The sequence below is a fragment of the Mauremys reevesii genome, linkage group 5 (genome assembly GCF_016161935.1).
Source record: "Mauremys reevesii isolate NIE-2019 linkage group 5, ASM1616193v1, whole genome shotgun sequence".
Lineage (NCBI taxonomy): Eukaryota > Metazoa > Chordata > Testudines > Geoemydidae > Mauremys > Mauremys reevesii.
Window position 1 is genome coordinate 60,954,309 of NC_052627.1, and position 27,903 is coordinate 60,982,211.

Sequence of the window (27,903 nt, forward strand, 5' to 3'; positions counted from 1 at the left end):
CAAGCCAGTGATGAGGCACTACAGGGCCTTTGAGTGGGTGGCCTGAACCTGCTGTAGATCCCAGAATCAACACAGTTTCTAGGGTACTTTGGCCCTGCCCCATTGGTTCTGGGATGATTTGGGGAAAACTGGGTAAAAGGAAGCTCATGCAATGTGACTCAGCACAGGGCTTCCTTCCTTGGAGGAGGGCAGGGCCATGTTCTGGATAAGGAGCTGATAATTGCAGTACTTGAGAAATGAATGGCATCTTATTCAAACCAATGGGACTAGTCTTGGAGTGAATTGCTACACAACATGAGTAAGGGTAGCAAAGCATATGGCCCTCAGTTTTTAACTTGGCCTGCCACAATATCACCTCTTTGAAGTGATATCATGAGCTTGTTTTGTTCACCTTTTGACAAAGTTTGGGCCAGCTCCTGCATCAATAAAAGTTCAACGAATGGCAGGCTCTCTAGTGATTGTTTATACAACCCCAGCTTTGTCCTATAGGTGGATGGGATCAGCCCTGCTGTGAATAAAGACAAAATGACTGGGAGTATGTCATAGATGAGGCTGCCACCTGCCTTGTTAAGGGTTTGCAGTAATCTTGTATTGAGCTGAATTTAAAAGCTTGTATTAAATTCATTTGAAGATTGTTTTTTAACATGGACCCCTCCAGTACAAATGGACGCCTTCCATAGAAAAGCAATCTTCAGTATGGGAGATGTTTGAACATTGTTTCAGCACTTTATGCTCTGACACTTGGCCATAAATGAGTAACATGGCATTAATGCACCAGTTCTACTGAGTTTACTAGAGGAAAGGGGTGAGTGCAATGCTTCTAAATGTGTCCTCTCTATTAAACCAACATTTTTTTTTCTTATGTATAAATGGTGACCCATGCTCTGTTGTTCCTCTCAACATTGTGCAGGCTGAAAAAGGAGTTTAGTTCTCTCCGGCTTGAATACTAAACCTGTTAACAATGAAAACTAAACAAATCTGGAAAGGTCACTAAAAGAATTAAGTGTGAGCATGTTTATATTAGAGCATGTGACTCAATTTTCACTGCCTACACTGTGTATGTTTACAGAGCCGCCCCACAACATTTTGGCACCTGAGGCTGGGAGCACAAATGATGCCCACATTCCCCCTTGCTCGGGCCAAAACCTTTGAAAGGTCTCAATTCTGCTTTCTTCCTGTTCTACTCCCCTCATGGTACTGCTCTGCTACCTACCCCAGTAAAGGAGAACTAACAACTTAAAATACCTTGTTCAAAAATGTTAAGTAACACTTAACTTTCAAATGCCTGAACAGCAAATGTAACTTTTCTTGTCTGCATAGTAAACACTGGCATTTTTCTGTTTGAATAATCAAAGGGGTGCTTTCCGTGCCTTCTTGGTTGCAAAGATTTGAATTACTTCCTGAAGGTCCACGATCTGGGCCAGTTCATGCTCTATTGAGATGGTTGCAAGGCCGACCAGCCTCTCCTGTGTCATTGTGGAGCATAGGTGTGTTTTATTAATTTCAGCTTGGAGAAGCTGCATTCTCCACTGGCAACTGTTACAGGAAGTGTTAGAAGTATGCGCAGAGCAACAAAAGCAGTTGGAAAGAGGGTGGTCATCTTATTTGTGCACATATATTCCAGAACAGCCTTTGGAGTTGATTCTGCTGAAATGTATCTTGAAAGGGCTTTCAGTACATCACCTAAATCACTCACATCAATATCGTGCACATCGTCATGTGTCACTGTCTCTAGTGCTCTGCATTGCTGGTTTAGGCCTTCTTCAGGTATAGCGAGGCGTTTTGGAATATCATACAACATCCCAAATATACTGCTGTGTTCCTTGAGCTACGTGGAATGTTCTTCAACTGACTGTATTGCATAATCTAGCACCCGGTTAAAGAATTCAACTTTGAATTGTTGTTTGGGGTCCGTGCCTCGTAATCAAAATGTCATCTTCTTTGGGGACTCCTGTATTCTTGAATGGATGGGAAAATAGCATCAGTGTGAAATTCCTCTGCCAACTTCTGTGCACTCTTCAGAACGTTTTGAAATCCCTCATCTGACCGGTAAGACTGTAGGTAAGACTTTGCTTTGTCCAGTTGTTCCATTGCTCCAGATATATCAAGGTCAACATCCTGGAGTCTCTTGCTTACAACATTTATTTCAAACAATATGTCATGCCACAACACTAAGCCACACAGAAATTTGAAGTTATGTATGTTTCTGGTGATTCCATTTCCCTCTGCCACTGTTCTCTCACGAACAGTTCCTGTCATAGCATTATCCTCCATGATGGCAACTATGGCATCATCTGTCTTCCCAATTTGGTGTTTGATAGGCTTTATCGCCTCCCCACTCTACTTTTCCCATCGTGTGGCACTCAGTGGTTTCAGTGTCAGAGAGGATTTTCCCAGATGTTGTTTCACAATTTGCCATCGATGAGTTGATGCAGAGAAAAATACATAGATGCTTTGAATTACGTTAAAAAAGTCAGCAGCCTCACTACAAGCTGATGCTGCATCACTGACCACCAAATTCAATGAACGAGAACTGCACGGGACAAAAAAATCCTCAAGGGTTTAACTCATGGATCCATGTCCGCACTCCTTTGTTCTTTCCTCTCATGTTGGCACCATTATCGTAGCCCTGACCTCTCATGTCAGCTATCGCAATTCCCATATCTTCCAGCTTTAAGAAGCACATTTGTCATACCAGCTCCTGTAGTATCATCAATATCAATAAATTCTAGAAAATGCTCTGACAGTCACCGCTGCAGGGACATTTTCACTAGGTTCTGTTGTTGTTGTTACAAAATACAGCATTAAAGTCATTTGTTCTGTGTGGCTGATGACAGGTGTGCAGTCCAGAATAACAGTAATATCTTGCTGACTTCAGATCTGCCACAATCTTTTTTGTTTGACTTTTGTTGGCAATAACTATATGATCTCATTTTGAATTGTTTTTCCACGGTAGTGGTGTGTGTACATTTCTTGAGTGGTGACTCTTCTTAGATGCTCCTGGAGCACAGCATCAAACTCAGCCATCAGCTCCACAATTTTAAGGAAGTTTCCATTGTTTGGCACATACAGCTGATCTGAAGTGCCAGGCACTGCTAGGTTTTGGGTAGCAAGCACTCTCACAATGGCAATGAGCCTTTTCAGAACATTTTTCCAGTAAAGAGACTCTGATGCAATCTTCTCTTGATGCTGATCATCTATGGTGGCCTTTAACCTTAGTCTCATCTCAAGCTCTTTCCACCTATGAAATGCTCTCTGGTGATTTGCTGCCTTCTCATGGCATGCCAGATTTCTAGCCAGCTTTTTTCCAGTCCTTTGTTCCTGTAGAACCCAATGTGGCTGGAACATTAGACAGGAAGAGTTTGCAACAAAAACAGTATGCAGCATTCTGAGTTCTTGATTACATAAGCCAGGGCCTCTCCACTTTGTCACCATTGGGGATTTCACATGAGTAATGTGTTGGATGTTGTCTTTGGGGAACATGAAGTTTTTCACTTGCTGTGGCCAAGTACAAGGAAGTCCCTCAGGCTACTGCTCAAGTGGGTCCATAGTCCTGGATCATCTAGACTTAAGGAACTAAACTCAGCAGCAGCTGTTTCTTGCGCCTCCACCACACTCTTCTCTGGTCTACACTTTTCTTCAGGAATGTGCATGGTTACATCCATTTGAGATGGAGATATGGATGCTGCAGTAGCTGCCACGTCACCTGAATTCTGACTAACTGGAAGATCAGTCATCTCCTCACCACTCACATCCTCACTGGGGCCGGAAGGCTAACCATGAACATTTGTGTCTGTGTATCTCAGGAGAGCTCCTTCCTGCTTAGATAGAAAAGCTTCCTTTGCTTTCTTTCTTTCTCTGAATGCTGCCCCAGAGGGGCATTTTATTCTTTCATTCATTACTGCTGTTCTGTGCCCGCTATAGTGGCTCTCAACACTCGATTGAAAGGGATAAATAAGCAGGCTGGTAGCAGGGCCTGAGTGAGGGAAGATATCAGCATCTTAAAGGCCTAACTGGCTCCTACTACTTCAGTTGACTGCCTGTTCTCCTCAAGTGGGTTCATGGAAGCAGCAGGAAACAGGAAGCTCCCTGAGAAGCTGGTGTTAATCAGTCCAGGCTCCTGGGGATGCTAGAGAGGTACATAAGAGGCTCCTCCTCCTCTCTCTCCCTGCAGCTCCTGCTGCTTTCTGTTATTCCCTCTCACCTTTTCTGCCTGCCTGCCTGTTATGTCTCTTGTGCGCTCCCTCCTCCAGCTCAGCACTCCACCATCTCTGTGCATCTAGAGCAGACAGAATACATATGCAAAAGCAGCAGACAATTTTCTACACTCTAGGTCCTAGTGGCATCCCTCTTCCTGCCCCCCAGTCTGGCACCTGAGGTGGCCGACTCAGTTCGCCCCATAGTAATGCAACAGGTGACAATATCATACATGTTAAAAGTCACTGCTGTATATACATTCAAGATTCATCACACTTAAACAGTTAAGGGGATTGTGCAGGGTAAAGCGTCCTTTGTCTGGACAGTCAAAGCTTTTCTGAGGTTCCTATTCAAAGCATCTGCACAGAAGGATGTTTGTTGCCCAAGATCATTTTTTGGTCCTAGTGACCTGCTTTTGGTTTAGGGGTATTCCCAGGTGAAAAGCACAGGGGTTGAGGGAGGAACATATAATAGTATGTTGAAACTGTGAGAGTCTGGAGGCCAAAGACTGCTGTGTCTTGGTGATAAGATAGCAATGTCCCGCTTGAGACTTCTGCAAAAGGGAGTTGCCTGTTTGCAGTTTGTGACCACATCTGTTCAAGAAATCATGAGTGGTGTACATTTTATAAATAAACCAATTGCCCCAAGAAAATACCCCAATGCTGTGTCACCAATTTTTCCTTGAATGATCAACTGGCAAGTTTCCTGCAAGGCCTCAACAGCTGCTACTGCTCAGCAAAGGGGCAGCAACATATTCCTGGTGTACCTACAATATATCAAACCCTAGGATAGTTACACAGTGGCAGAAACATGCTAAGTGCTTTACAGAGAAGTACAAAGAAAATCAAATAACTCCTGAGCAAAGTTCCTGGACAAAGAGAACTTACAATCTAATAGCCGAATCCCTCTCCCACTGAAGTCAATGCAGGTGTTACTCCCTAACTTCAGTGGGAGCAAGATGTGGTCTTTAACTACTATATATTGCAGTGGGAGTTGAGAGTGGCTCAGCAGCTTCCAGGAAGTAACTGGCACTTCAAGGAACCTTGTTAGCTGTACAGCCCCCATCCCTCAGAACTTCAGATGACCTCAAAAGGGCAAGTAAGTGCAGGCCAATAAACATGTCTTTCTTAGCTTTATTTAATGTTTTTCTGTGAAGTTTTAGGGGATGCAGTGACACCCTTCCCTGGAAATAGAGCACAAAGCTGGTATCAGACCTCCACTGCAGTCTACTTCCCCACCCCTATTCCTGGGCTGGGAAGAACAGTGCTTATTATTTTTAACCAAACTGCATTCCATACCTGGGTTATTTTCATACTAGGTGTCCCAAATACATCATAAATTGACTTTATTTATAAGATCTGAGGAAAATGATGCAAGTTACTAAAGTTAAATATTTTCTGTGATGAATCAAACCCTTGAGCTATAGCGCTTTCTGGGTTTTCTGACTCATTCCTTGACATAGATGTTACTTGCTGAATAGCCAGCAATAATACTTATGCGTGCATGGCTTGGATACAGTATATGGATTTACAACTTTATGGCTGGGCATTTTAAAGGAGACTAAGCATGTTATGCACCCAACTCCTGTTAGCTTTTAATAGGTGATGGGCACTTAGTTTCCTTAGGTTCTTCTGAAAACCACACCATGCAAGTTTGGTATAAAGAGACACCATCTAGCAGTATAATTTCAGATAAAATGTGCTGGATTTTTGTGGGAGAAGGAATAAACACCGCAGGCTCGTCTGTTTGATTTTCCTGTTTTATTTCTTTGCCAAGTAAATACAATTAGACAATTGATTTTTGCACAACCTACAATTTCATTATAAAGGCCTGAGACGAGGTAGCAAACCAACAAAATTATGAGTCATTATAAATCCCTATTACAGATATTCATTGTTCTGCCACTAACCAGCCCATAATACATTTGCACTGCATAGACTATTACCAGTAAATTAGGGCCACGTGAAACTGCCTGGTCATTCGTCAGCTCTGAGTAGCTAACTGAAGAGGCAGAGTTCCAAATTCTGCCCTTATTTACTGTGATGGGATAATGGTAAGGAATCACAGGAAAAGTCACTTTCTTCTGTTCTCATGCTGAACAAGAATAAGGAGAACAGGAGCACAGACAGAAGGGGATAGGAACTGTGGGGTTGTATAGCAGAGGCATGAGTCAGGAGGGAGCATAAGCATAAGAACAGCCATACTGGGTCAGAACAAAGGTCTATCTAGCCCACTATCCTTTCTTCCAACAATGGCCAATGCCAGGTACCCCAGAGGGAATGAACAGAACAGGTAATCAGCAAGTATTCCATCCCCTCTCGCCCATTCCTGGCTTCTGGCAAACACAGGCTAGGGACACCATCCCTGCCCATCCTAATAGCCATCGATGGACCTATCCTCCATGAACTTATCTAGTTCTTTTTTGAACCCTGTTATCTTGCCAGAGGATGTTGTGAAGGCCAAGGAGTTCCACAGGTTGACTGCGTTGTGTGAAGAAATACTTACTTTTGTTTGTTCTTAAATATGCTGCCTATTAATTTCATTTGGTGACCCCTAGTTCTTGTGTTATGAGGAGGAATAAATAACACTTCCTTATTTACTTCCTCCACATCAGTCATGACTTTATAGACCTCTATCATATCCCCTCTTAGTCATCTTTTCTAAACTGAAATGTCCCAGTCTTATTAATCTCTCCATTCCATACCCCTAATCATTTTGTTGCCCTTTTCTGAAGCTTTTCCAATTCCAATACATATTTTTTGAGATGGGGTGAGAGCAAGGTGAATTTTTTCAGGTGAACAGTTTATTTGCCAAAAAAATGCAGATTTGGCCAAAGGAATTTTAGGGGGAGGGAGTTCTCCCTCACAGTCTTTATCCCAGTGCTTAGGTCATGGTCCTGATATGTGGGAGACTCTGCTTCAAACTTCTGCTCTGGAGCAGCAACTGGAACAATTATCTTCTCCTACATCCCAGGAGTGTACCCTACCACCTTCTGATGGGCCATTCTGGGGTGGGTCTCTCAATCCTTCCTTTTGAAGCTGTCTCACTTTGCATAAAAATACATGAATAGCCATTGGGCCAGACAGAGAGCAGTAGAGAAAATGTCTATAACCAATGGTTGGAGCACTCTCCTGGGAAGGAGGAGACCTGGGTTCCAGTCTCTGCTCTACAGCAGGAATTCAAACTTGGGTCTCCCACATTCTAAGACAAGGCCCTGACCACTGGGCTAAGGGAGAAACCCTACTGCCTCAGCTGTGAATTGAGACCTTTGTTACCTTTTTAAAAAAAATTACAGGAAACAAAATGTTTCATTTGACCCAAATGGAAATTTTTCCTACTTTTTCAATTCACCAAAAAAAAAAAAAGAAAAAGAAAAAAAAAGTTGTTTCAGTTTGACCCAAACCAACCCCTACCCTCTCGACTCCAAGAACTGCCAGCAAACCAAAAATTCAGTGATCAGCACAGTGCCAGGGGCAGAAGACAGAGGGTTGAATAGGAACGAGAGGGCAGGAAGAAACAGAGGTGGGAATGAGGGCAATAGCTGGGGGAGGGGGGGAGAGGGAGAGCAGGAGCCATGGAATGGGGGACGTTGGAGGAGGGCATGGTCAGGAGCTAGGGAGGGGGACATAGAATTGAAGGAGACAGTGGGGGTGGGGCAGAGCAGGAGTTGGGCAAGAGGGGAATACAATCAGAAGGGTCTAACTAATCGACCACACTCCCCTACAAAACCTGCAATTGAACCCCTTATTCCTGAATCTCAGCACTGACATCTACTGGCAGCGTATGCATCTCTATCCCTCTCTAGTGGCAGGTTTGCAGACACAATAACAGCCTTCTGAACAAAACATTAGGTTTGTTCTTTCAAAAGTTTACAAGTGAACATTGACTTAATAGAGCTTTGAAACTTTACTATGAAGAAGAAAAATGCTGCTTTTCCTTTAAGTATATTACATTTAACACAGTACTGTACTACATTTTCTTTCTTTCTTTCCTTTTGGGGTGGGGGAGGGGCTCTGCTTCTGCCTGATTGTGTACTTCCTGTTCCAAATGAGGCGTGTGGTTGACTGGTCAGTTCACAACTCTGGTGTTCATAACTCTGAGGTTCTACTGTACTCCATCAGCTCAAGTGGTAGAGGATACTAGCCATGCTGCTGACTGATAAAAATGGTTCCACATGCTGAAATTGTTTTTTCCTAGTGTTTAAGGTTTCTTTTTAAAACTTACGAAATTACATAATAAAACCTACAAAAAAACCCCCAAACAAACATTAATTTGGAACAGTCAAGCACTCAAAAGTTAGGAAATGCCAGAGTTAAGGTTGGTTGTGTGTTGCACAGGACAGATAATCCTCTGGGAATGAATTGTGAAGGAGACACCTGCTTTTTTTTTTTTTTTTGCAGAAGTTGGAAGGTGTGTGGCGAATAAGGCAGGGAACTGCAAGAAGAGAAAGAATTGATCATGTGGCTAAGGCAGTTGAATGCTACTCTGGATAATTTGATTATACCCCTGCCTCTGCACAAAATTCCTGTGTGATGCTAGGCAAGTCATGTAAACTAACATTTTCACAGTTGGCCACTGTGTGTTCCTTGTTTTCTGGGTACCCAACTTGAGATGTCTGGGATCTGACTTGCAGAAATGCTGAGAACTCTCAGCTGCAGCTGAGGTCAACGGGAGCTGTGCTTGCAACATAAAGTGTTATTAAATGCTGAATACGCTGAGTGCTAAATATGATATTTTCAAAGTTAGTGGACACTTTTGACTTTAATCTCTGTGCCTCAATACTTGTCTACACAAAGAAATTATTTTTATTCCAGAAAAGTGTGTCCACACAAGAAATTATTTCAATCAATTCCACCACATAGACAAGTCCTTAGCTCCCCAACAGTAAAATGGGGCTCGACCCTATAACTGCACCTCACAGGGGCATTGTGAAGAGAAATTTATTAACGTTTGTAAAGTGATAGAATTAGAGCACAATTAGAAAGTTGATTAGGATAGTGTGCGGTAAAGAATGCATGAAGCCACACATCAAATGATAGAGAAATATTGAAAAGCTATCCATTAATTAAGCATTATCCATTCTGTGCACTGAATGAGTCAGGGATCCTGTGGAAAAAATAGTCTTTACTTACATAATCTCTTCCTATCTTAATACATATACTCAAGGGAGGTTGAATTAATGTCACATAGGAAATCCCTGAATTAAGGTTGCCCAACGTTTGAGTGCTTCACTTTGCAACCTTAGAATTCTTAGAATGTAGTATTTTTGTATGTTATACTTTGAAAGGACTGTATTGGAAAACAAAGTGCTCAGTTCCACAGCTGTTCAGTGTGTTCAACTCCTGTTAAATTTTGTCATAGTTTGCAGACAAACAGGCTACAGAATCAAGCCTTTAGCAAGCTGAGTGGTTTTTGAGCTGGTTGGTGATTATTAACTGGTGGGCTTTCGCTAGAATCTCTATGTATTTTTAGCAATCTGAAATTGGTACCCTTGAAGGTCTACCAGTTATTCCCATTCGCTTCATAATCTTCCAAGGCAAATATACCTGACCTGTGTGTACATACAGTTAAAGTTATATCCTATTTTAGGTTGAAAAAAATATATAGAGAATCAGATATTTCATACTGAATCTCGTAAGAGGAAATACAAAAAAAAATGGGTTTATACACACACACACACACACTTAGATTTGTAATAAAATAGTGTGACTGGATACTTTACTCATAAAACTTTTTTCTGGGCTTTAAATTTTGTGCAGTGACTAGATACCATGGTGACAGGCACTATATGAGAAATCTTAGATAAGACAAATTTGTTTTCTTAAGGTCACACTTTCAGGGAATGCCGTGTGTGTGTGTTTTAAACAGGTCTACCAGTGTTACATATAAAGCTCCATTTTCAAACCCTCACTCATGTATGAATAAGAATTTGAGGGATTTGGACCAAATTTGCATGCTACAGAACACTCCTTACTTTTAAAGGTTAGTGTGCCAAGGTAGATTTTTTTTCCCTCCCCTTTTTCTTCTTTTCCAGTTTGTTGGCAGTCCTAAGCCAAACATTTTTGGGGTTGAGCAGGAAAAAAAAGTTTTTCAAAAAAAATTTGGCCAATTCAAAAGTTGGAAAAAATTCATTTTGGGTTAAACTAAAAGTTTTATTCAGCTTTTGAGTGTTAGATTATTTTTCTTTTAATATAATGGAAGAAAAAATAGAAATGGTTCATTTTGAAAATGTCAAAATTAAATGTTTCAGATTTTTTAATTTTAAAAAAAGTTTTCCAGCCCAAAAACAATTTGGCAAAATTGACGTGAATTTGCTCAGTGTTTTGGGTGACTTGAATTTGCATTTTTTGCTGTAAAGTTTTTGTGGTCAAAAAATTTCACTCAGCTCTGATGGGTGTAATAGTTTTCCCACACAAAGTAAATTTAGTGTAAGTGAAAGAAAAAAATTGGCTTGAACAAAGCACAGTGGGAGCAGGCATTATGCAAACTTCCTTACTCATCTCTGCCAATGTATCTCAGGTCTGATCCTGCACTCCTGATGATCTGATTCTGGGCATTTTCTGAACAAAGTCTGCCAACTGTGGTGGTTCTGTGATACAGCAGAATTTGATTTGTCAGTAACTCCATTCACTTCTGTGATTTTACACCAACGGTCTATACACAGAAACCAAGGACAAACTACGAAATTCATTTTTTAGCATTTTAATCTGGGGCCAAATTCACTGCTGACATAAGCAGGTAAACTCCACTGACTTCCAAAGACCATCATTACTGGAAAGCGAAGTCCTCTCTCTATCCGTACAGTAAGAATGCAATGGGCAGTAAATGTTGAAACTTTCCCACACTAGCTCAGTGCAGACCTGATTGAATCAGCCATGGTGGTTCTGTCGTTAGCCTCTTTACTGAGATTGCTGTGCCAACTCTGGTGGTTTGTGAGATGGACGGTGCATATCGCACCACGTAAATGCACGGTCATATTATTGTTGCCCTGATCCTGCCCTCCTCCTTTGTTAGTTGACGTTTGTCATATCATGACAAATTATTTAAAGGTCTTCAGCAGAGACTCTTTGTTTTGGTGTCTAGTACAGTTTGGTATTATTATAAATAAAAACAAACAAAACAATAGGAACTGGACTGATTTCATGTAAGTAATTTCATATAAGCCACTCCACAAGTAACATTAATTTTCCAAACACAGAACAAAATATTATTTACAAACAGAACAAAAAGATGGCCCATACCACAAAGAGTTTACAATCTCATCTATATTATGTTTCCTTTCAATAGTAAATATTTAACGCATGAAATCACTTAAATTAACAGAATGCACTTCTTTGATTTCTGAAGCAACATATTTCAAGTAATCTGTTGAAGGTTTCCACTGCATTGCATGCTGAATTCCTCATTAAAAATACCTCTCTGTTAGTGTAAACTTTATAAATCATTTACATTTAAAGTACTCTTAAATTGCTTTCTTTTATGTTCTCCTGTAAATTAACATTGAAAGATATAATGGTTATAAAAATGTTACACTCCTTAATTAATCTAACCAAAAAAATCAGTAAAGCCCTGTGATGAATGGGTGGAGGGGGGGGGAGCTCCCTTTTATGGACACTCAGCCAGCCAGTAGCTATAAAATCCCTCTTAGTAGCTGTTCTCTAATTACTCTACCTGTAAAGGGTTAAAAAGTCTCACTTCCTTTTACCTATGCATAGCAGTAAGTGGGCACCTGGCCAAAAGAGCCAATGGGAAGGCTAGAACTTTTTAAAATTAAAACAAGACTCCCCTTTTATCTGTCTATCATTCTCGGGGAGAGGCAGATAGGAAGCAGTTATGCTGTAAGAAGCTTGGGCCAGGTATAAAAAAATATCAGTACCATACCTAGAACTACTGATCGAAAACTCCAGCTATGTAAGTAGATCAGGAAATGTAGATCAGGAAGTCATGATTAGGTTTATCCCTTTTATTTCTTTATGGCTTGTGGATTTGACTGTGCTAACCCCAGGTGCTTTTGTTTTGCTTGTAACCTTTAAGCTGGACCTCAAGAGAGCTATTCTTGATGCTTAATTCTTGTAATTTTTCTTTTTAATCTAGCAAATGCCTAAGTCCCAGATGTATTTTCTTCTTTTTTATTAATAAAATTTACCTTTTTTAAGACCAAAATTGGATTTTTGTGTCCTAAGAGGTTGTGCAACAGCTAATTTCCTTTGTTTTCTTCTCAGCTCTTCCCCAGATGGGGTGTGTGTGAATGGGTTTAAGGGTACCCCACAGGAAGGAATTCCCAAGTGCACCTTCCTGGGTGGTGGCAGCATCTACAAATCCAAGGTCAGAGAAAAGCAGTAACCTTGAGAGTTTAATATAAGCCCAAACTGGCAAGTATTAATTTTTAGAATCCTTATGGGCCCCCACCTTCTGCACTTGGAGTGCCAGAGTGGGGAATCTGCCATGACAAGCCCTCTCTCTCTCACAGATATACAGTATAGTTGGAGTGATTTTTATCTAAAATTTTAAAATCTAAATATATTGTAAAATGCCTTAACAATAGAGTGCAATGTATATTTATTAAGAACGATTTTCTGTTTCCACATGACTTAGCTTTGCCTTCTGGTGGGGTAATGTACAGTCAAATGCTTGAAAAAATTTACAATATTTTGTAGCCTTGATCTGGCAGTTTTTAGTCAGGCAAAATTCTCCCCATCTTCATTTGGGAATTTTGCCTGAGTGAAAACTGGATTGGGCCCGTTATCTAGCAACCAGGGTGCGAGATAATTCATGATACTTTATTTAAATAGTTTTATAATTTGATATCCCATTTTAAGCATTATGGGTAAAATTTTCAGAAGCACCTACACCCCATTTACAAATATAGTCTACATACAAGGGGTGCAGAAGTCAAAAGCAATGGCTCATACATGTCTCATACGTCACCCCAAATTGAGGCCAAACCCTTCCTCACGCTGGCCATCAGTTATTCCTATTTGAGTGAACATTGTCATCAGTAATATCTGAGGGACTATTTGTGTGAATTACTGCTGGCCAATGAGAATAAGGGTGTTGTGATCTGGCTGAGAATAATTACATAGTTTATTTAAATGCAGGCTTTTTTTGTGCACTTTCAATTGTTTTTGGGTTTTCAGGACCAGTCTTACTCTATGATTAGTGTCATTGAAGTCACAGATATTAAGATGTACCCAGCAAGAGTAAGAGGATCAGAATCTGGTGCTATCGCAGTGGTAGTATTTACTTGGTGCAGAAATACTGTTTATACTAGGAATTCACAAATAAAATGAGCCTTATCAAGTAACTGCTGCACCATGAGAGTAACCTGGATAATACTGTAAGCATGCAAGGGACTTTCCTTTGCTTCAGTGGGACAGTGAACTTCTGAGATATTTACAGAAACATCTGGTTTTCCCTCAGGCAAAACTGAGGCAGGATGGAGTTTGCTGGGATAGCTTTTTTTTTTAAAAGCTGAGAGTCATTAAACAGGTACGGCACAGTGTGACATATTGGCACGCAATACAGATCCTGGGTGCCTTGCAATGCCTTGCTGAAGTAGCTCCCACCTGGGCCATTCACAAACAGCCTTCCAGCATGCAAGCTATAGCCTGAGTGTCTGTGTGTAACGAAGGCCTGCCAGTTACACCCTGGCTCTTGGCAGCCTTGATTGTACGTCAGGATGATGCCAACATACCCCCAGTCTCAGATTTCCCCCCTGAAATTGTCCTGTATGGCCCAGCCCTCTCCTGGACCGTTCAGAAATATTAAATCCGTTACTCCTTTAAGGGAATAATATGGTATTTTATTGCCTTAAATGGAGTTACCTAGACACTTCAGTTTAAACCCACTGGATTACATAAAATAATAAAAAGTGTATTAACTACAAAGTGATTTTAAGTAAGAACAAGTACAGGCAGCCCTTGATTTTACGACATTTGACTTACGGTGAATGGTACTTCCAACGTTTCTGAATTGACAACCTGATTCGACTTATGACAATTGGTTTTGACTTTACGATGCTAGGTCCCACAATGGAATGGTTTGTGGTTCTGGCTTATGACGTTTCGACTTACAACACAATTTTCAGGAACCAATTGTGTCGTAAGTCCGAGGACTGCCTGTAATGAGGCATAAGGGTCAGAAATGATTACAACACAAATAAAGATACATATTAGTAAGTACTTTAACTTAACAAAACATTAGATCCAAGCAAAATTTCTCACAACATGCTTCCAGCCAGGTTCCTGCTTGATGACTCCATCTACTTCTTAAAATGCAAATTAAGGCATACATACAGTCTTCGCTCAAGACAGGCCTGTTTGACCAGTTTGGTGCTATGTCAGTTCTGAACATGCATGCTTAACATCATGCAGGAGAATCTTGTAATCCCATATGCCATGCCACGCATTTTATCAGGACAATACTGACCAGCAAATTATGAGTTTTCAAATGATCCCTTACAAGGCATACTTTGTACAAAGTATATTACAATAGAGTTAGAACATACTTCTGTATTCACACTCTGTCACACACAGTTCTGATGTAACTCCATCTCTGAGCCATTTGTGTGCTCCTTGAGGACAGCCCACTGCAGTCTCAGACTGTAGCTACTACCTTTCTTAGGGTAGGATTTCATATCACTCTCCCTCCAGACCAGGAATTTAGGCTGTAGTTCCTCTTACTCTTCATTGTGATCACATTAGCAAGTCTGAGGTTACTTCAGACTTTGCTGTCCTGTTACTGCTCATGGACAATGACAGGGTTTACCATCAACCAGCCAGTCTCCACAAGGCACAATACACTTACTTGGGATAGAAGCATTACAGAGAAAACACTGCATAAACTAAGAAACAGTTTACATACACACTAAGCTTACCAGGTGCCACCCATTTTCCAAATGGAGACCATGGTAGGTTTTAAAGTCCTTCAAACCCTTCCAGCAGAGTTTACCCCTTTGGTTAAAGTTTCGTATCAAGTGTTGGAGCAAGCCTCTAACTCAGTTCAGGCTGACCCTTTATTCAGTTTGGGGCCTTTGTTTGCAGGCCCTCTTAAACTTGATTCCATTAGTCCCGTCCCCTCAGGCTGGGATTTAATTATGCAACAGGTGAAGCTGACCCCATTTCCCCTTAAAGGGGTGAGTCAGCCTGGGAGACCCTTCCCCCCAGTGATTTTAGTTCCTGCAGAAAGCTTTGTAAATCTCCCCCATGGAGCCATAATATAATCCCTAGTTCACAAAAAACGACACTGAACAGTTTATAGATAAAATAGTCTTTGAAGTTTCCATGCTCTGGCGGTCTCAGATCTACTGCAAAGTATACTTGAGACATGCTTAGCTACATCTACCAACACTTTTTCTGTAAATATGGTCTGCATTGTAACAAGCTTCATGGACTTTGCCTATGTTAGCCTTCTTTTGCTCAGTAACAGACCTCTTAAACTGCATTCACACGATGCGAAGTTAACATATCCATAGCTACATCTCATTCTTTGTCTTAAATATGAGGCCTTGAGATGTCAAATAGCTCATTATTTCATATATGACAATCCATGTTCCATTGTGATCTATATCATGAGAATGGACCACTGGTGTTTTATGGGTTGTAAGTCAGGGACTCACAAAGAAAGGTGTTCAGGACTGTTTTATAGGCAGAGACTCAGTAGATATTGTATGTTCTGCAACAGGTCCAGGCTACTGACTCTCTCTGCTATCAGTGCTGGAGTTTTGAGGCAGCTCCCTAACAGACCATAATATTTCCTGTTATTTATAGGAAAATTTTGCCACATATATTTTTAGTTGTGCCTGAAAGCATATGCATTTCCTACTAAAAGTAGTACAGTGTAAGAGAAAATCTGCATTGGTTGATGAGAAAATCATCAAACCAATGTGGGAGCAACAGTTAGCATTATGCTCATTATACACCTATTATACACACACTGCTATGTCTTTTAATTCTAAAACAATTAATAGTGAAGAAGCTAATTTAAATTACATGGCCTGTGTTTCATAACTGTTTCTCATATTTGATTAGCTTGAAAAAGGTAAATGATTAGACCATTAAATCCAGTCTAATATTTCGCCTGCCCTCAATGTTGGCTGCATTTTGACTAAATCTGATGACATGCTACACATAAAGATTTATTGTTCCCATTGAGTAGTATTGTTCCCTCCTTGTCACTACATTGAGGAGGGTGGTGGGGTGGAGAAGGAGGTTGGATTAGGGAGCCCGAAGTTGCCCTAAGGGTTAGTTTTGACTGGGATTTAAAGGTCTGTTAGTTGAAGGTGTTAGCTAGTGCATTTTCCAGCATGTTGTACAACTCCAGGCTTTGACTTGACCAGCTAGCACGTGTTAAATACATACTCTGTGTTGTCTATACTAGACTGTCAAAATGGGTTATTTAGCACATTAGCTAACAATTTCTTATAATGCACCTTTTATTCCCAGCCAAGAAAAATCCTAAAACATTTGTTTCCTGAGTAAACAAAGTGCTACTGCCAGGAGAGGCAGTCCTGGCCTCCCTTCAGGCTCTCTCCCCCTCCTCCCAACCACCAGAGACGGACCCTCAGAGCAGGGGCGGCTCTAGGTATTTTGCCGCCTCAAGCATGGCAGGCAGGCTGCCTTCGGCGACTTGCCTGCGGGAGGTCCCCGGTCCCGCAAATTTGGCGGCAGCCTGCGGGAGGTCCGCTGAAGCCGCGGGACCAGCAGACCCTCCGCAGGCATGCTGCCGAAGGCAACCTGCCTGCCGCCCTTGCGGCAACTGGCAGAGTGCCCCCCCCCCCCGTGGCTTGCTGCCCCAGGCACGCGCTTGGCGTGCTGGTGATGGAGCCGCCCTTGCCTCAGAGGAGACAAGGGGGCACTTGGGCTACCTGAATTCTCCCCCCTCAACTGATTTTTGGTCCCAGTTCCCAGGGCCTGGACAGAGAATAGGGTTAGCGGCTCATACTCCAGATGCCAATGAATTCTGAGGCAACAGCCCCACACAACCCTACATCCAGCACCTGGGCCCAACTCCTCAAAGGTAGGTAGGTGCTTAACTCCCAGTATCTTTGGGGATCTGGGGCCTGACTTACTCTTTTTTCCCCTTCCAGGCTGCCAAGTGCCACTAAAGCGCCCACATGGAGCTGGGACTGGCTTTTGTTGGCAGGTGAGGAGAAGCCACATTTATTTTAGAGGTAAGATTGCTGGGGGTGGGGGTGTGTGCATAGGTGTTGGAACTAGGGGTGCAGCAGCACCCAGTGGCTTGAAGTGGTTCCCTTATATCCAGGGTTTACAGTGTGGGTCAGTGGCTCTCCACACCCCCACTGTACAAACTGTTCCAGCGCCTCTGGGGGCAGTGACAAGCTCTGCCAGGGCTCCCCCGCTGGAGCTGAGTGTTTGTAGCAGGGGGCATGACTGACCCTAGTTTCGAGGGTGTAGCGGGCCCCGCTACACAGCATCGCTAGCCAGGCAGGTGCCCCCAGTGGGGTAGCGCTGCTTGCGGGGCTTGGTTCAGTCCCAAACCCAACGGACTCCAGCTGTTACGCAGCGCCCCGCCCCTGCAGTAGCCGGCTCCGGCATCCCCGCAGCCCCCACAACCCGTGACCCGGAGCGAGCTGGGGCGGAGCCGCCCCCTCCCCACGCGCGGGAGGCCGCCCGAGCTGGGCTGGCTGCAGGCACGCTGCCCGGGGCGCCCGCGGCGCTGCCAGGTGAGCCGCTCTCCCGCCCCGCCCGAGTCCCCGCCGCCAGCAGAGCAGGCGGAGTCCGGAGATGCGGGCGCTGGGCGGCGGCGCCAAACTTTGAGCGAGCCCGCTCGCCTCGCGCCAGAGCGGCGCATCGCTGCCCGGGCGCGGCTCGGCGGAGAGAGGCGCCGCTCGCAGCTGGCTGGGTAAGTCTGGAGGGGGCCGGGGACAGAGCCGCGCTAGGGCTACAGCAGGTAGGAGACTCCTGCCCGTCACCGCCTCCCCCTATTGAGCCTTTTGTTCTCCGGACTTGGCCGTGGCAGGGCGGATTCGCCCCCTTCCTTCCCTCTTCGGGCACGGGCTGCTCAGCACCAGGAAAGCGGCGACCTGTTTTGAGCCCCGGTTTCCCAAGCCTGCAGTAGAGGCTGGCAAAGGAGCAAGGAGGCTCTTGCTTGACGCTGGCTACTCCTCAGCACCCATCGCCAGTCGGGGGAAGCAGCCCTTGCTCCCCTCAACAAAGCCTTTAACTTCAGGTGCTGGGTGACTGAAAATGGGCAGGCGAAAGTGACAAGCTCAGCGCCAGTCTTTTAATGTCACCTCACCAGCTGTAGAAAAATACACACTAGGGACCCCTGGCTTTTAGTCTATAATCTTCCATAGGCACAATCTTACATACCCAGTGCATGGCTCTGACTTCAGTACAAATTTTTAGATCCTGTTAATCAGGAGGAACAAGACGGTCATGAATTAGTAAGGGGGCAGCATCCCTAGAAAAGTGCACAGAGGATTTGTAATGAAGATTAGGGAATGTGGTGCATGTATTAAACATTTTTTTTATATCCAAGTTCATCTCAGCCAAATTCCAAGTGCTTTACAAATGCATGATAATATTAATAATATATTAGATTGTTTGTTTATAAATGTAATGTATTATTCCCATTTGATTCTCCTTTTCTCATGACTTTTCTGTAAATCCTCTACATTCCATCATTCATATAAAGTTATGTACAGAGCTCTAAAGGAACTGAGTGATTAGATATTCTAAAAAATATTTATCACAACACACAATGCTGTGCAATAGATACAGTTTGCCAATCAACACACTATCACAACTGAAGAGCTTACAGTGGGAAAGAATAGATAGGTTCGAGCAGAGGGGACACAGTAGATAGTATAGATCAGAGGAACGTGTAGTTTCTATAGTACTGTGGGAGAGCTTGATTCGTCACCAGCTGTGCAAGTTAATATTGTAGAACTTGTCCAATTTATCTCATTTGTTAACCGAACATTATTTCTTCTCTGCTGGAGTTTCAAACCTCCTCTTCCAACTGTGCTGTGTTAACAAGAAATACTACCTTCAAAAGGAGCAAACTCCACACAGTACAGGAACAAAGAAAAAAAGTGGCAGGATGAAAGCTAATTGCTTTTTTGCTTAAAAGAAGGTGAAGGGAGGGGAATAGAGAAAAAAATAGAGAGAAATATTTTGAGAAAAGGAAGGATAAATGATTTGATAGTGTATGTTTTCCTCCAAGGTCTGGCCAATGTCTCACAATACAAAGGGTTTGAACCCTGCACTCATCAAACGGTAATTCTCCTGCTGTTGTTTGTAAACATGAGCTAGTCTGTTCTCCAGTGCATAATTCTGAGATCTTTGGGAGTCTAGCAGTATTGGACTCTTATCAAATCTCCACTGTAATAACAGATACAGATCGTTCTCAGTTATCAGGACACAGTGAGAAGGAAAAGGCAGTTCCGAGGTTTTGTGTAGCATTATCTTTGTAGATTATACAAACATCACCTGTATTTTTCAACAATATTGACAAAAAATACGGTAATTAGGGACCTAGCCCTGCCACCCTTGTTCAGGAAGTAGGGTCTCTGAAGTCTTGGGACTGATCATGTAAATAAGAGTTGCAGGATGAAGCCCAATGAGCTGCTGTCTGAATAATGCCATGTAGATCGGGCCTAAACCTCCTTTTGTTGCACAGTATGTAGAGGATAACACAATTCTTACTGGCTTAGCCTGAAGGAAGTTACTTTTCAGCTCATGTAGTCAAACTGTTGCTTTTAATCCACAAGATCCTTCATTCAAATTTTGCTTGTGCTATTGTATGGGATGCACCCATAGCACAGAAGGCCTAGTCGCCTGTTAGGGGACAACACTCATTGTAGATGCCTGATATAGTGTCCAAACCCCAATAACCTGAAACAACTGCAAATGTAAAGACAATCCAACTAGTGTAGGAAATCCCATCAAAGACATACAATTATATGTTAAAACACTTTCCCCCTGTAAATTAAAAAAAAATATTTCTACAGTAAAACTTATGTAAATAAAAGCAATATTAAATCTCAGACATTAATAGCAAAATTATGTCTTTAGGCATAGACCTGACTGAGGGGTAGGGCATAATTTGCACCATCCCAGGAGTGAAGGAGTAATCCCAGGAGGCATTGTTTCTCAGAGACATCCCCTATGAAGCACAGTTCCTTCTCTGCTTCCCCCAACTCTGAAAAGGTAGGGGGTGGGAGTGGGAGGAAGAATTAATAATTTGCAATTGGCCTCTACCAGCAGCAAATTCTGACACCCCCACACTGGTTCACTTATGCTGTCCAGTGCATTGCAGAGTAGAGCCAAGGCTCTGCTTATTCCCCATCCAACACTACCTACCTACTCCAGGAGGAGGAGTAAGCAGGTGCATAGTGCCCACTTGTTCTTTCATCGATCTGGGCAGCTCACACAGAATTAGCTTTACGGCCCTTACTTGTCCTTACTCACTTTGCACAGTATTATAGTGCAAGTTACAAGTTAACCCTAAAATGCTTTAATTACAGAGCACCAAATATAGAGCACCAACATTAAAATGCTTTAAATACAGAGCACTCAGTTATATCCATGCAAGCTTGTCGAAATCATAGGGTTGCATTGGTGTAGCTGAGTAGAATTTGGCTCAATAGGTGCAAGGAAGCCAACAATATGATTTTGATATCAGTGCCACAAGTCCCATTATCCTCAAAGGGAGGAGGATATGACCTGCTGTTCTCTTTCACTGTAGTCAGAAACTTGGTTGGCAACTTCCTCTGAGAAGAATGGTGGTATTCTTCTATAATAAAATAAACATTACATACTTTTTATTTCTTGGTTTAAATTAGAAGTTAATGGGTTACATAGACAATCCAGAACATTAGTAATGTTTTTCAGCTATTCTGCTTCTTATTGCGATGTGCAGTTAAAGTGGTGTTTGTAGCTGCCTTGTGATACTGGCTTTCTTAAAGAAAAATGTCAGGAATTAGCCCTAATGGTTTAGAGCAGCAGGTTTGTATTTACTAGCTAAGAATATCTGAATAAAAACTTGAATATTGAAAATACTTTGAGGAAAGTTTGGAAGATCATTGTGTTTACATAGGGCTATATTGATCTACAGATCCACCTGTAGAATTCAATAATGGTTTGGGTTATTAGTTTATGACAAAGGATGTGTTGCTCAGCAGGATCAAAATCCTTCCTTTGCTCAAGTATATACTCCACTGTCTTCAAACTGCATTTGAGCTTGTCATAAATAAACAGATAGTTAAGGGTTAAGGTCTCTTTTACCTGTAAAGGGTTAACATACAGTACCTGATGACCGCCTGACCAGAGAACCAATCAGAGACAACATAATTTCAAATCTCCGTGGAGGGAAGCCTTTGTCTGTGTTCTTTTTTAGAGCTCTCTTTGGATCTAAGAGAGGCCAGTCATGTCTCCAAGTTCTCCTGGAGTAGTTACTACTATTTAATAGTGAGTATTAATTAGAAAGGCGGATTAGTCTTTTGAGTTGCTTTCTATATTTGCAATTGTGTGTTTGCTAAAGGAAATTCTTTATTCCTGTTTGCTGATATTGCTTTTACTGAGAAAGGGGGAGGGGGAATTCTCTCCAGAGATTGATAAGTTTAGACCCTATGTATTGTTCCAGCTTGGTATCACAGAGACAGTTACTTCCTTTTTATTCTTTAATAAATTCTTTTCTTTTCTTTGGACTTGGTTAATTCCTTCTTTTGTGGAGATTCAAGGGAAGGGGAGGGGGAGGTGAGTCCCTCTTTGTGTTGAGTCAAGGATTTGACTCGGTGTAATCTCTCCAAAGCAGGCTGGAGAGAGGGAAGTGGGGAGGGGAACTGGCTGTTTCTCTCTCTCTCTGATGAGATTCAAGGTGTTTGAATCTGTGTTCCCCAGGGGAAGTTTTTGGGTGAACAGGGAGTGTGTCAGACACTTAAAAACTGACTGGTGGCAGCAAGAACCAGATCTAAACTAGGATTTTTAAGTTTAGATAAATTCATGCAGGTCCCCACATTGGAACCCAACAGCTCCAAGTGGGGGTGAGACCTATGACAGAGCTGTATCTCAATTTTTCAGCAGGAACATAAGAACGGCCATACTGGGTCAGACCAAAGGTCCATCAAGCCCAGTATCCTGTCTTCTGACAGTGGCCAATGGCAGGTGCCCCAAAGGAAATGAACAGACAGGTTATTGTCAAGTGATCCATGCCCTGTCACCCAATCCAGCTTCTGGCAAACAGAAGCTAGGGATGCCAGTTATGTCTGAGTAAAAATTAAAGGATTGGGCTTCAAATGAATGAGTGAGAAAGTGTGGACGTACCAAGTGTATCTTGGAACAGATCATTGGCCCATCTTCTGAAGTCCAGTATCTTACCTCTGGTAGTGACCAATGCCCCCAGCCTCAGAGGAAGGAAATACTGTAACTTTGGGGAAACTTCTTGCTGAACCCAGCCAGTGGCATTTATTCCCCCACAGCCTAACCACATATCTCTCGTGGTCTTAATTTAGTTATTGTTACTTCAGATGATACTGTCACTTATCTGAAAGTCTAACCTTCTTTTGAAACTAGACTTTATTAACTAAAAAAATCCTACTGCTAACTCTACTTAGTTTATTGTAATTTAACTTTAATTTTTTGTATGTTTCCGATGAAGTCTGCATACACAATCTTTGGTTTATTCCAATTTGCTGTGTGTTTTTTGCTGTGTTTCAGAGGCAGCTGCACTGTTTATTTTGGAGTAGTCCAGTTAGCTGCAACCATGGGCCCTATAGGAGTACTGGGTGAAAAGAACCGCACAAATGAAGTGAAAATGGAGCTGTACACCAGGCTATACTTGCCAGGCCTCACCACACCACCCAGTGAGCTGGCATCTGACCACAAACCAGAACTGAAAGACAGTACCAACCTGGTCGAGGTGCAGATAGTCCTCATCATTGCCTATTGCTTCATCATCCTGCTGGGTGTGATGGGCAACTCCCTGGTGATCCATGTGGTCATTAAGTTCAAGAGCATGCGCACCGTGACTAACTTTTTCATTGCCAACCTGGCTGTAGCTGATCTGCTGGTGAATACGCTGTGCCTGCCCTTTACCTTAGTCTACACACTGTTGGGAGAATGGAAGCTGGGCCCAGTGCTGTGCCACCTGGTGCCTTATGCCCAGGGCCTTGCAGTGCATGTGTCTACTGTTACCTTGACTGTGATTGCCCTGGACCGGCACCGCTGCATTGTCTATCACTTGGAGAGCAAAATCTCCAAGCGAATAAGCTTCCTGGTCATTGGAGTGGCCTGGGCCGTCAGTGCGCTACTGGCTAGTCCCCTAGCCATCTTCCGTGAGTACTCTCTGATTGAGATCATTCCTGATTTCCAGATTGTGGTCTGCTCTGAGAAGTGGCCTGGTGAGGGGCAACTCAACTATGGCACCATCTACAGTGTCTCTATGCTCCTGATCCAATACGTTTTGCCTCTGGCAATCATCTCCTATGCCTACGCCCGTATCTGGACCAAACTAAAGAACCATATCAGCCCTGGGGCTGGGAATGACAACTACCACCATCGGCGGCGGAAGACCACTAAGATGCTGGTGTGCGTGGTTGTGGTGTTTGCTGTAAGCTGGCTGCCCTTTCACACTTTCCAGCTTGTCAGTGACATTGACAGTAAGGTGTTAGATCTGAAGGAGTACAAGCTAATCTACACAGTGTTTCATGTCATTGCCATGTGCTCAACCTTTGTTAACCCCCTTCTCTATGGCTGGATGAACAACAACTACAGGACAGCCTTCCTCGCAGCCTTCCAATGTGAGCAGCGACTGGATTCCATTCACCCTGAGGTATCAGGAGCATTCAAAGCCAAGAAGAACTTGGAAGCAAAAAAGAATAATTGCACGGGAACCCCTACCAATGTCTAAGAATGTCAGGCATAGAAGAAAAAAGGAATACACTCTGGCCAGAGAAAGATCTGTTTTGACAGATGCATTTTTATACATAGTTTTAATCATATAAGATGGAAGAAAATCAGCAAGTTAAAGTGTCTGTTCTATGATTCCAGAGAGAGTTGGTTGCCATCAACCATATACAATTACACATTTACAAAGAAATATAAAAGATATTTCATGTATGGCTGTCTGTATTGTGGTTGGAAAGAAGTCTCTGTCCCAACCTTTTGCTAAGGCAGCAGTAATGACAAAGGCAAGAAAAGTGTTTGCCATTCTTGCCCTAAAGAGGGTGAATAGATTAATTGTTCCTCAAGAGTCTCAAAACTGGAAGTTGGTAGTGTGGACATGGTAGGCTGCAAATAGGGACTCCTTCAGAAGCTTAAAGCATGCTCTAAGAGTGAGGCTGGGGATCAGTGTAGAAGCTCATACTTTCCATATCTTCCCCACTGCAACTACTCTGCAAAATGAGGGTTTCCTTAAGGAGAAGATATACCACCATTTTTGCTTCATATTTAAGTAATATAAATATTGTTACCATAAAATAATTCCTAAAATCAAACTGCTACTACTACTAGAGCATTTAGGTCAGGAAAGTTAAAGTTTCTATCTAATTTGTAATCTGGTTTCTGCTAAAACAAGTGGAGTAATAACTAATTCCTTATGACTCAGCCACAGTTATGCTGAGGAGAAAAACACAAATTTGGGGTCTGATCCTGTATTCACAACATACCTAGAGCTTTCATTTTGCATTAGAGATCACTAAATAGGCCAGCACACTTAAAAGGGAATTTGGAGCAGGTAGTGAATGCAGACTCAGGTCTTTTGTGAGCACTTCTTAAGTTGAGGGAACCGCTAGTGTTTGAACAACTAGGCACAGCTCCAGTGTCTGAAGTACCATTAACTCTACAGGTTTTGAATTATTCCTGCTTTATTCCTACATAATAAAGTAGGACAAAATTTGATACTTTAGAAAGGCTCTAAATATTAATGTGCTTTTCAGTGTTTGTGGTTTTATGTCACACATATCCTGCCTTGGATCTTTTCCCATCATCAGCCTCTATAAGATTAAAAATATCTGAATGAAGTGTAACCTAGTAACAGTATGCTCAGTTTATGTATATTAACCAGTGAACTCTGAATGTTATAGTAATAGTTAGTTACATTTCTTTGGTTCAGGTAGAAAACTTGACTCTGTTTACTGTACTGTATATGGCAACGTGCAACTTTTCTGTGTCTTTGTCTAGCCTCACTGAACTCATTAAAGTTAAAGAGTTCAAGCTAATTTCAACCACTTTTTTCCTAGATAATTTTGCTGCCTATCTTTGTGGGAGGAGGAACCCCAACAAGCTGCGATACTTTCCACTTCTCAGAGAGATTTTCCATAGCTAAATTTCACTCAAATTCCTTAATTTTTCTATTTCTCATGGTCCTCTAAATTGTTGGTGAACTTTTTTTACATATGATCTATTTCGTATTTTAGTGTGAGATGTCATTACATCACAGATCTTTATTGTGGGGGGAGATTCATCTTTATATATACAGTAACCTGCCTTTGTTTCTTACACTGCTGTGACATCATTCAGATGTATATCTTCACAATCAGAGAAGGAGGGGGCAAGAGAGAGGGACTAAACTGGCATTTACTCAAGTAAGGAAAGATATCCATCACTTTTACACGTGCTTCACCAAATTAATTTTTGTCTCAGTGATAACAGTGCCCAAAATGTTTGTAGTTAGCCCACGCTGTTAAAAAAATTACAGGCAAGGAATTACTGGGAGAGATTACTGAAGTTTCAATCCTATGATGTATAATTATTATTATAGACAGCAATATAATTCATTTACAGTCAAGTGTGTGAGCTCTTTATGAAAAACACATTAAAATGTTTATCCTGCCCCCAAAAAGCTTTCAGCCCCACAACTCTTTAGATAAATGTTCTGACTCAAATCTCTTGAGCTTTATATATAGACAGTTTTAAAGTAACTATTACTGTGTTGTGCTAAAATTACAGTTGAAGGCCCGATTTTCAGTTACATTATGGCTGCTTTACATCACCTGGTGAAGGGGCCTCAAACTGGGTATAAATTACATTGACATCTGTTTCAAAGCACCTTTACCTTACCAGAGAGGTGTAAAGCATCTGGTAGCGTCAATAAGAATCTGCCCAACAATGCTCTGTTCCCATAGGAAGGCCATGGCACATTTTCTATCAGTCCAATCCTGTTTTCCAGGTGCATCTAAAGCTCCCACTCATGAGTATATGAGGATTTCAGGATCAATCCCTTATCTATTGCAATTTATTCTGGCAGGTCTCTCTGTGTAGATCCAACTGCATCTACCAAATGTGAGCAATTTTTACCCTGTACACTTAACTAAGTACATATTTTTGTTTATCATGTGCTTCATTCATGTCAAATTCAGAAGGGACATCCTAATCTTTCATTTACTGATGCATTATCTATCTATGGTACTTCTCTATGGCCCCACTTACTGTAAATCTGAGTATTTCAAATCTTTTAATGTATATATTCTCACAATACAGCTGTAAAATAGTGAAGTGTTGTTATTCTCATTTTATAGGTGGGAAACTGAGGAAGAGAGAGGTTAAGACCCAGATCCTCAAAAGTACCTACTTGACTAACTCCCATTGCATTCAGTGGGACTGGGACTAAGGCTATTTCTACACTACAGCCTTTGTCGGCATATCTTGTGTCATTCGGGTGTGAATAGTCCACCCCCCCCCAAGCGACATAAGTAACTCTGACAAAAGCACTTGTGTGCACACCCCTATGTCAGTGGGAGAGCTTCTCCTGCCAACACAGCGTTTGCCATTCGCGGAGGTGATTTTGTTATGCTGATGGGCAAGCTCTCTCAGCATAGTGTATTCACCAGATGTGCTGCAGCTGCATCGGTACAGCTGCGCCGCTGCACATGTAGATATGCCCTGAGTGACTTGCTAGCGTCACACAAGAAGTCTCTAGTAGAGCAGGAACTTAAACCTGGGTTTCCTAAGTACCAGGATAGTGCTCTAACCACTGGACAATCCAATACCAGAATTGTAAATGAGATTGGCATTAATGAGAATTAAACAGTTTTTACCTAGAACTGCAGTCTCCATATCATTCAGCCAAAATATGAATGAACAGGAACTAAGGCCTGGTCTACACTAGGACTTTAATTCGAATTTATCAGCGTTAATTCGAACTAACCGCTCAACCGTCCACACCAGGAAGCCATTTAATTCGAACTAGAGGGCTCTTTAGTTCGAATTTGGTACTCCACCCCAGCAGGTGGAGTAACGCTAAATTTGACATGGCTAGCTCGAATTAGGCTTGGTGTGGATGCTAATCGAACTTAGCAGCTCCGGGAGCTATCCCACAGTGCACCACTCTGTTGACGCTCTGGACAGCAGTCCGAGCTTGGATTCTCTGGCCAGCCACACAGGAAATGATCCGCGAAAATTTGAATTCATTTTCCTGTCTGGGCGGTTTGAATCTGACGTTCTGGTTGCACATCGGGGCGAGCTCCGCAGCACCTGCAACGATGCAGAGCTCTCCAGCAGAGGAGTCCGGGCAATCCCAGAATAGAAAGAGGTCCCCAGCATGGACTGACCGGGAAGTCCAGGATCTGATCGCTGTGTGGGGCGAGGAGTCTGTGCTCTCGGAGCTGCGCTCCAACAAGCGGAACGCGAAGACCTTCGAGAAGGTCTCTAAAGCCATGAAAGAGAAAGGATACAGCCGGGATGCGATGCAGTGCCACGTGAAAGTGAAGGACCTAAGACAAGGGTATCAAAAAGTCAGAGC

At 42.5% G+C, this 27,903-nt stretch overlaps 1 protein-coding gene across 8 annotated transcripts in view; it reads left to right on the forward strand.

Annotated features, from left to right (window-relative positions):
• NPY2R (neuropeptide Y receptor Y2) overlaps positions 1-25,381 on the forward strand; it is a 48,687-nt gene extending 23,306 nt beyond the window's left edge. Inside the window, exons 3-4 of one of the 8 annotated variants that reach the window (XR_005599667.1) lie at positions 5,185-5,295; positions 8,598-9,452. Coding sequence is in view for 5 of the 8 variants with exons in the window: in XM_039542171.1 (XP_039398105.1) it covers positions 22,927-24,072 (1,146 nt within the window). In the remaining 3 variants the exon portion in view is untranslated. Of the gene's footprint in view, positions 1-5,184; positions 5,296-8,597; positions 9,453-12,419; positions 12,476-17,284; positions 17,369-18,089; positions 18,109-20,237; positions 20,373-22,880 lie in introns of those variants that run through there. The other 7 variants (XM_039542170.1, XM_039542169.1, XM_039542173.1 and 4 more) reach the window with 7 other exon arrangements.
• The last annotated feature ends 2,522 nt before the right edge of the window (positions 25,382-27,903 follow it).